We start from the raw sequence: 10,400 nt of genomic DNA, 5'->3' as shown, positions 1-10,400 counted from the left end.
CTGACCAGGGTTCAAATCTGCAACCTTGGTGTAGCAGGGCAAAACCAACTGAGCTACCTGGCTAGAGACTAAATAGAGGGTGTCCCTCCAAAATGTATACACACACTTTGAATAATTACCAAGGCAGTGTTTATTAAAATACATTGCCTTTTCAACATTGAGCTATCAGTGCTCGCTTTGGCAGCACATATACTAAAATTGGAACAACACAGGGAAAGTTAGCATAGCCCCTGCGCAAGGATGGCACGCAAATTCATGAAGTGTCCCATATTTAACAACCTCCAAGCAGTGCTCGCAGTTTTAAAGTGTATACATTTTTTGAGACACCCTAGCATACCTCAAAGTGCCCTAAAAAAGTTGAATTTGTTAGTTACTTGAGTGCGATACCATACATCCACACCTACTTTTTGAATAGTCATGGCTCTTGTAGAAAAGTAAAACATCCTATTGTATTTATGATGTCAAGAGCAGGCTGGATATAGATTATGAGACGTTTGAAGGTGATCTGAAGAAAGAAACATTTTCAAAATGTTTCTTGAAATTTCAAGTATATATTTCAAGTATATATATATTTGAAGCGGCAACCTAATATAAGCGCCACCTTGTGGAGGATCCTGGGAAGTGTAGTCCAGAAGTGCTGGGCAGTGAGATCCACTTCCGCTCTGGGAGGGCGGAGCTGTGCGCACCCCCCCACCCCCCACCCCCGTTTCCCTCCGGGGTTCTGGAGTGGGATGGGCGCGAGTCACCACGATCTCCGAGGAGGTGAACGAGCGAGCGAGCGAGTGCGGACCCCGTGTCTCTGACTGGCTTGCGTGGCGTGGGCCCCGTAGGTGCCATCCTCGCTCTTGGGGAACAGAAGCGGCGGATGACAGGTTTGTGCAAGGTTCGCGCGTGGAGTTGGGGAGCGGCCAGGTCGGGAATCTGTTTCAGTGTCTCTGGGCCGATCCCCTTGCCTCCCTTACTTCCGCTCACTCCGTGCCGTTCCAGTTGTATAATCTTTGTGGAGATATTGATTTATCTGTTTCTCCTGCCTGGAGAGGGGTTGATAGTCGTGTCACCGGACAGTAGTGTCCCACTGGACCGGCATCAGGCCGAGTTGCCCTCCAGCCGGTCGGGAGTGTGTGGGGTCTTGATTTCGTGTAGGTAAGATTTCACAGCAGGAATCCAGGTGATTTTAAGAGGCTGTTCATTAAAGCTGGGACAGGAAGAGTTTAGGGGAAAGAAAATAGAAAGTTCACCCGTGAGAAGGCGGGGGCGTGCTCCAAAGGGAGCCAGGGCCGGCTTCCTTTATCTTGAGAGGTTTTATCTGCTTCCCAAAGGCGGGGTTTTTAGGGGAGGATCTCGAAAAAATATTCATCAGCTTTTCCAGGTGTGCACTTTCATGGACCTGAGCTCCACTGTTAGGTCAGCTCCAGGCCCTGGCCTCCCTGTCCTGGTTTTGCAGCTTTTCTGGGCCTGGAGCTGAAATACAAGGGATGCCTTGATGTTATCTCTAGAGAAGGAAAGTCAGGGGGAAGGTCTAAACCGATGACCCGCGATATGAAACATCACCCTGCGGCAAGGTACGGCCCCAGTTTTCCCGGGGCCTTCCACCTGTGACCTGTATCTGGCTGTGAATTGCTCTGTGGGTTGGTTCAGTTATCTGTGTTTTCCCATTCCACCTGCCAAGGAATTTTCCTAGCTTCTCACTGTTCTGCCCGAGGAGGACCTCCCTAGTGGGTGCGTTTTAAGATTAGGTGAAAGTAAAAGATGTAGCCCTAGCCGGCTTGGCTCAGTGGATAGGGCCTCGGCTTGTGGTCCTAAGGGTCCCAAGTTCAATTCCGGTTAAGGGCATGTACCTTTGTTGGGACCACATGCCCAGTGGGGAGTGTGCAGAAGGCAGCTAGCTGTTTGGTGTTTCTCTCTCATCGATGTTTCTGACTCTCTATCCCTCTCCCTTCCTCTCTGTAAAAAATCAATAAAATATATTTAAAAAAGAGAAAAAAAAGATGTAAAAGTGCTTAGCAGTGATCCCAGCACAAGCTAAGAGGTGGCTGGTTGTTATCAATCTATTATTTCTTTCTGAGAAGTGCTCAGTCCCTGAAAGCTTCGGTGCTGAGCCTGCCTAAGTTCTGAGCTCCAGCTCTAGCACCTCTGGCCCTTGTCTGTCCTCTGCGGTGGGGAGCAGGGCTGTTGGTGGATTGCAAAGGACTTCCCACTCCCCCCGATCCTGTTTGAAAGGCAGAAGTGGGCCATCCCCCGCTAGTGCCTGGAGGATGCCCACTGTGATTCATCCTGGACCAGGACACTCTTGTAATATCTTCCAGCCTCCTGTCCGTTCTCAGCCTGGCTTCTCAAAGAGGGTGCAGAGCGGAGGGAGTGACCCCTGGCTTGTGGTCACATTGTCCCAACGTGGGATAATTTAACAAGCTGTGCGTCATTGCTGTTCTCAATAGGGGAGCAGACTTCCTTCACGCATTAGCAAGTTTTCTCTGTTGGGCAAATGTTCAGACATTTAATGAGTGAAGGGGAGCTTGGATGAGACATTGTTGAACGAGTAACAATATTAAACATGTTGAGTGGCAGTCTTCTATAGGTTTTATTTGCTTTAATTAGTTTAATCCTCATAACAGACAAAGAATGTTGAGAGGTGAAGAGTTTAAGGGAGCAGAGAAGACATAGAACTGAGAATTTGAACCCAGGCAGCCTGGGTTCTTGACCTCCTGCCATACCCTCCTTCAGCCCTAAGAAATGGTAATCCCGGGGACTGAAGGAGGGAGGGTCATTTGGTAATAATTTAGGACCTTAGCGCACTTGAAGGCTATGCTCATTCAATTAATTCCTTGTTATTTTTTATGACATTATGTTCGTATTCTGATTATTGAGTTAATTTGTGCTCATCATTGAGAATTTGAGAAATAGCTGAAGGAAGCCGAACATTATCCATGACCCCAGGTGTAGAGATAACTATAAGGATGTTAATGTATTTCTCTTTGCTTGTTTCTATGTCTGTATATATTCGCTGTGCTTCTCAAAACTTGTATCATAGTTGTCATCCTTGTGACAACTGTGATCACAAACCTTTCAAACACAAGTGTAGAGAAAATAATGTACTAATGAATGTATACTAATGTATGAGCACAGCCTTCAACTGTTGTCAACTCTTTGTTCATCTTGTTATATAGTCCTCCCCTGTTATCACATTTGCTTTGGTATTTTATTGCCAACTCCAGACACTGAGTCTAGAAGATGTGTATTGGATTATTATAAATATACTAGAGGCCCGGTGCACGAAAATCGTGCAAGGAGGGGGTGGTCCCCTCAGCCTAGCCTGCACCCTCTCCAATCTGGGACCCCTTGGGGGATGTCCGACTGCCAGTGTAGGCCTGATCTGGCCTACACCGGTAATCGGACATCCTTCTCACAATCCTGGACTGCTGGCTCCTAATCGTTCACCTGCCTGCCTGCCTGCCTGGTCACCCCTAACTGCCCTCTCTGCTGACCTGATCACGCCCAACTCCCCCCTCCCCCCACTGGCCTAGTTGGCCCTCACTGCCCCCCTGCCAGCCTAATTGCCTCCAACTGCCCCTCCTGCCAGCCTGGTTGCCCCTAACAGCACACCCCTCCTCCCCCCACCAGCCAGGTTGCCCCTCACAGGCCCCCTGCTGGACTGGTCGCCCCATGCAACCTCCTGTTCAGTCGTTTGGTCATCCCTCACTAACCCCCCTGCCAGCCTGGTCGTAGACAGCCATCTTTTAAGGGTGTGGGGGTTAATTTGCATATAACCTCTTTATTATATAGGATGGAGGTCAAGGGAGAGGAGACATTAACAGTTCCAAAGTTCTCACAGGGTAACTGGGAGAATGGTGGTTAGTGAGAAAGCTGGGGTCCTGAAGAATTGCAGTTAAAGGGGAGGCGCTGAATTTTGTTTGTTTATTTGGAATTTAATTTGCTCTTGGTGTCCAGCTGGTGTCTCCTCTTAAGCTGTAGGTTCCTATGTTGTGGGGATTGTGTCCTTCTTTTCAGCGTGCCCAACACTGACAAGGTTTGCAGAAGGAAGTTATTCAATTGTTTGTGGCTGGTGCATGTGTCAGCTGGCAGCTGGGTACCTGGGCCTGCAGCCCTGAGAGGTTGTTTTCTGATTTCCTGAAAACAGGTGACAAAACTATGAAAAGGATCTACTAGTATATGGGTATTTCTGGCCTTTATAGGACCACTCTTGGCTGTGTACAGTTGCTTTTCAAAGTATTTGATACTTGATATACAGTTATTAACAATACATTCATATCCTAAAACAAATTGACTTAGGAACTAACCCAGACTAGTGTATCATTTCTATATAATTTATTATATAATGACAATGATAATTAGCATTTATTGGGAGTGTATTATGGGTCAAGCAGAGTTTCCAGTGCTTTTGTGTATTAACTAATTTCTTCCTCAAAACAACATACAGACGAGGCACAGGCGGATAACTGACCTGCAGATGTGACTGAACTAATAACTATAGCACTGGCATTGATGCCATCCCTGCTAAAATAGCACCTCCCGTTTGTTCGTCTCCCTTTTTTCCTGCCATATTTTTCTTAACAGTGCTATGACGGGCCAACACTTTATATACTTATTTGTTGATTGATTGCCTACCTGCCTCCTCTAGTGTAGTATCAGCTTCATGAGATCAAGGACTTTAATGTGCGTAGCTCATGTTAGATGTGCAATAAGGATTTATTGAGCCCTAGCCGGTTTGGCTCAGTGGATAGAGCGTCGGCCTGCGGACTGAAAGGTCCCAGGTTCGATTCTGGCCAAAGGCACATGCCTGGGTTGCAGGCTCGATCCCCAGTGGGGGGCGTTCAGGAGGCAGCCGATCAATGATTCTCTCTCATCATTGATGTTTCTCTATCTCTCTATCCCTCTCCCTTCCTCTCTAAAATCAGTAAAGATGTATTTAAAAAAAACTGAAAATATAAAACAATTAATAAATAAGGATTTGTTGAATAAGTGAGTTAATGATCCTGGCGAATAGTAATGAAGCTCTCAGTTAACATAACACAGGATGTATCTTTATCAACTATTCATTAAGTTATTCATTTCTTTTTAAACAAATCTGTCTTGAGTGCCTGCAACATGCCATGAGCTGGAGAAAGAGTAGTGACCAAAACAATGGGGCTTCATTAAAAAGATGGATAAATACAAGGAAGATAAATAACTAAAACACACAGGAGGATGTTAGAAAGTAATGACACTAAATATAAAAAGGAAGTGAGTGGGAAAAGAAGAAAAGTGGTGGGGAATTTAAATTATATAAAGCATGGTCATGGAAGAGCTCTTTGAGGAGAATGACATTTGAGAAAATGCCTGGTGTGAAATCAATCCGTCAACCAATCAATCACTTTTTAAATTAAATAAATAACTACATAGGGTTTGCCTTCCTGAGAAGCCCATGAATGACCCTCTTATGAATAAGTAACTTTTAAGGATGACTTTGACGTTGTTTGAGCAAAGCCAGTAAAAGAAGAAACCCTGAAGATACAGCTCATCCTCTCCTCCTCCCACTGGGGAGGCTCAGAATCACTCAGCTCAGAGGAACCTCAGGCATCAACTGGTTCACTCCTTCCTGACTGCCCAGTGGAGTGTGTTTTCAGCCATTCATTGATTCCATGGATTTTTGAGTTCTCGCTCTATTCTAGCTGCAAAGGATAAAAAGATGTGTTAATCATCTTATAGGCGAAAGAGTTGCTTACCCTCTAATTAGCCCCCAAATGTTCCCAGGTGATGGAGGGCGTCTCAGAGTAGCTGGTAGGCAGCAGGCTGGTGGTTGGCAGGTGGCAGGCAGGCGGCCAGCTAGCCAGACGCCCCAGAGCCCACTTGCTTTCTCTCACTAAATACTGTGAAAAGTCAGGTCTCCTTGCAAAGCTCCATTACTGAGCTGAGCAGGAGAGTGCAGCAAATGTAGGGCCAGGGCAAGGAATTGGACGTTATAAAGGGAATTGCTTCCAGGCTTTGAGAAGTGGATGCGTTGCTCTCATTCCCGCCACAGTCCTTCTGCCGGAAGTAGGAAGGCCCGTGAACATGAGTAGCTCTCAGGTACTGCATGCGCATTTGAATGTATTGACAAAGCTGTGAGCTAGACAGTGGTACGACCCCCACTTGATAGATGTGGAATAGGCACAAAGGGCTAGTTGGTCAGAAGGATCATTAGTGGGATTCTGGCAATGTGCCCCACCCAGACCTGTTGGCCTCTGAGTTTGCTTTCACTGTCATGGCCAGTGCATTCCTGGGCCTCTCATTTCCCACGGTCCCCAGGATGAGAGCGATGACCCTGGACTCTGCTTGGAGCCGGGCAGGTAGTTCGCTGCACTAGGGCCCCTGGCTGAGAGGCTACTGCTATGGGCCGAAGGAGGGGTCACTTTTTAAAACTCACGCAGAGCAGCCATATGTGCCAGGGCCTGTGTCTCATGGCTTCTTTCTCCTTTGCCACTTCTGCCTTCCAGGGTTCTGTGCTTCTCCAGGAGCAGGAGGAAATGGCCACGTTCCAGGTGAGTTGAGTTTTGATTTTGATCTCTTAAAGATCTCAAAGGTTAGACACAGCATCTTTCTCTTCCTTGGGAAGGATAAAAGACAGGTGTTCGTTATGTGCCAGTTACTATTGTTTATATTGGTTCTATTTGAACTTTTGTTTTTATTTTTGGTTTTATCATCATTTTACGGAAAGTTCAGAAATTCATAGATATAAAAAAATTTTTTAAAGCCACATTGCTGGGAGGTGGGAGTGGCTGGGGAGAGGTCAATTATAGAAAAAGGAGGCATATGTAAGACTTTAAACAATGAAGAATTTTTTTAAAAAGCCACGTGACTACACTGCTACGTCAGCTATTTCCTCATGCCATATTTTATATAATTACAGCCACAGCATATGTACAATTTTAAATCTTACGTTTTCACTTAGTGCTAGCATGAGTTTCTTTTTGTGGTTTGGCATTATTTTATATACTTCTTTCAGAAGGGTTTCTGTTTTTTGTGTAAACTTCAGAAGTTACAGACATGTATATACCCCAGGGTGCCGCTGAATAAATTTTGTTTTGATTCATAACCCTTTTGCATGAGTTTTAAACTTGAAATATAATTTACTTACAAAAATTAGACATCTTAAGTGTTAGGTCCGTGACAGTGCTATGCCCCATTTTGAAAGTTGAATAATTACATTGGACCACCACCCAAAACCCGAAGTAGACCATTTACATTACCCCCAAAAGTTCTCTCTTGGACTGGCTGTGAAAGACATGAGTTTATTAGGACTTATTGAACTTACATGTGCGTGGGGCAGGGGCGGGGAGGGGCGGAGGGGGAGCGGTTGCCATTGAAGTCTCCAGGGTTATATAGAGCACAGATGACAGAGCAACCAGCCATCATGTTCCTTCTAGGCGTACACCCAGAAACGTTTTCTTTTTGGTCCTTCCTTGACCCAGGCCTTGGCCAGGTTCCCTAAGTCCCATGGTGCTCTCTCAAATGACCTTCATTATATCCCACAGGGGAGAGTTGGAGGGGGCCCGTGTTCTCTCGTACCACATACTGAGTCAGTTTTCTACCCCTCAGAGGCATCTGCTGTTCTCATCTGTCATCACATGATTAGTTTACTTGCTTACAAATTTATTTATTTTTATTATTTTTTTTAAATATATTTTATTGATTTTTTACAGAGAGGAAGGGAGAGAGATAGAGAGTTAGAAACATCGATGAGAGAGAACATCGATCAGCTGCCTTCTGCACACCCCCTACTGGGGATGTGCCTGCAACCCAAGTACATGCCCTTGACCGGAATCGAACCTGGGACCTTTCAGTCCGCAAGCCGACGCTCTATCCACTGAGCCAAACCGGTTTCGGCTACAAATTTAATATACTTAATTCGTACAGTATGTACTCTTGTGCCTGGCTTTTTTCACTCAGCATAATGTTTTTGAGATTCATGGTATGCATCACTACATTATTCCTTTTTATTGTTGAGTTGTATTACATTTTATGAATATATAGGACACTTCGTTTACCCTTTGGAAGAAGAGACAAAATTCTCCCTTTGAAGGACATTTGGGTTCTTTGGCAGCTTTTGATATACATAACAGTCCTCTGAGCATTTTTGTGCAGGTCTTCTTGTGGGTATATTTTCATATCTCTTGAGTAATCATCTAGAAGTGGAATGACACAGTTTGTAGGGTAGGTGAATTTAAGCAGTTACCCAAAGAGGTGGTACCATTTACAGCCCACCACAGCATCTGAGAGTTTCAGTTGCTCTATATCTTTGCTATAGTTTGATGTAGTTCTTTTTATTTCAGTCACTAGAAGCCCAGTGCACGAAATTCATGCACAGTAGGGTGCCTAGTGGCTGCCGGCTGCCAGCAGGGCCTCCGTTCTCCAGCTGCCGGCTGCCGGTCAGGGCCTTCCTTCATTCTGTGCTGCCCCTTGGTGGTCAGCACACATCATAGTGAGTGATCGAACTCTTGGTCGGTCAAACTCCTGAGGGAACACTTTGCATATTAGGTTTTTATATATATAGACTAGAGGCTCAGTGCATGAAAATTCATGCACTAGGGGGAGATCCCTCAGCCCAGCCTGTGCCCTCTCACAGTTCGGGAGCCCTCGGGGGATGTCCAACTGATGGTTTAGCAGTCTGGCCTCCCTTTGTGGGAGGCTACCCTGGTGGGCCTATCTGGGGATGGCAAGCAGCTGGCCCCACCCAGAATCGTCCCGCCACCCATGACCTCCCTCTGCAGGAGGAGACTTAGCGGACGATCGGGGAATGGCATCAGCCCCCATCGCCTCGCTGTTGGTCACTGCTGCCCCCCTCACCCCATCACCATCCCCTCCCTCTGGCACTCGCCTTGGCTGGCCTAGCATCACCTGCTCACTGGCCCTGCCCCCCGCCAACCTGACATTCCACTATTCGGTTGATTTGCATATTATGCTTTTATTATATAGGATTCTAATGAATGGCATCTCACTATCACTGTAATTTCTATTTCCATCATGAAAAATGATGTTGGATATTCTTTCATGTGCATTTACACCATCCTCCTATATAATAAAAGGCTAATATGCAAATTGTCTCCTCGACCAGGTGTTCGACCGGGAGTTCAACCAGGGGGCAGGGCCGGCTGGTTAACAACCCACAGCCCCTCCCCCCAGCTGGCCGCGGCCCTTCCCCCTGGCTGGCTCTGTCCCCAATCAGCCCCCGCATCCCAATCGGGGGCAGGACTGGCTGGCCAACCTCCTGCATCCCCTTCCCCCAGCCAGCCAGCCTGATCAGCCCTGATTGGGGCAGGCTGGCCAGACCCCACCCGTGCACGAATTCATGTACCAGGCCTCTAGTATATATATACCTTTTGAAAGTTTATTGCAGTTGTTTGCCCATTTTAAAAATATGCTTCTACTTTTTATTGTTAATGAAGGTTTCCTTTTCATATTCTGAGTTCAAATCCTTTGGCAGTTATATTTACTGTGACTAAATATTTTTCCTTTCTGTGGTTTTCTTAGTTGTGTCTTTGTAATCATTTTTTAGTTGTAATTTGCATGTAATGCACATAAGATAAACTTTTCCAATCAGTTTTGACAAATATACATGCCTTGTGACCACCGCCCCATCTAAATGTAGACCGTTTCCATCACCCCAAAAGGTTCCCTCATGCCTCCTCCCACACCCCTGACTGTAGGCAAAAGCAACTAATTTAACTTTACATCTGCAGAGTAATCTTTTCTTGTGTGCATATAAATGGAATTATATAGGATGTTCTCTTTGTGTCTGGCTTCATTTGTTCATCATTATGGTTTTGAACACATATCAATAGTTTATTCCTTTTTAAAAAAACAGTTTATTCCTTTTCGTTGCTGCATTGTATTTCATTTTATGGGCATACCACAATTGGGTTATCCATTCACCTATTCATTTTTGGCAAATGTAAATAAACCCCTATGACCACTTGTGGACTGACCTTATGGGTGAAAATGGGTTTTCTTTCTTTTTTCTTTTTCTTTTGATAAATAACTAGGAGGAGAATCTCTTTTAAAAAATTGCCAAATCATTTTACACTGTGGTTGTATATTTTACATTTTCAACAGAAATGGGTTAGAATCCCATAGTTTCCAACAGGATATATCTTCAAACGTTTAAGTTTTAGCCATTCTAATGACAGTATAGTGGTATGTCAGTGTGGTCTTTCTTTTAATCAGTACAACTTTCATTAGCATTTCCCTATTGCCTGAGGATTTTGAACATCTTTTCTTCTTTTTGATCATTTGTATATCTTCTTTTGGAGTTGTTTGTTCAACTCTCTTGTTCAATTTTTAAAATAAGTTATGTTCTTTTTTAAATATATTTTTTATTGATTAAGATATTACATTTGTGTCCTGATCCCCACGTTACCCTCTACCCA

The 10,400-nt window shown here is 45.0% G+C and overlaps 1 protein-coding gene across 1 annotated transcript in view; it reads left to right on the top strand.

Moving 5' to 3' along the window:
* Positions 1 to 774: 774 nt before the first annotated feature.
* The window catches only part of LOC102769359 (zinc finger protein 233), a gene marked incomplete at its 3' end in the record, with an annotated part of 26,156 nt that continues 16,530 nt past the window's right edge, over positions 775 to 10,400 (top strand). Inside the window, exons 1-2 of the mRNA XM_015558403.1 lie at positions 775 to 872; positions 6,471 to 6,515. Coding sequence (XP_015413889.1) covers positions 6,501 to 6,515 — 15 coding nt within the window. The remainder of the gene's footprint in view (positions 873 to 6,470; positions 6,516 to 10,400) is intronic.

The sequence above is a fragment of the Myotis davidii genome, unplaced genomic scaffold (genome assembly GCF_000327345.1).
Source record: "Myotis davidii unplaced genomic scaffold, ASM32734v1 scaffold2693, whole genome shotgun sequence".
Taxonomy (NCBI): domain Eukaryota; kingdom Metazoa; phylum Chordata; class Mammalia; order Chiroptera; family Vespertilionidae; genus Myotis; species Myotis davidii.
Note: the sequence above shows the minus strand (reverse complement) of the source record. Positions and strands in the feature narration are given on the sequence as shown.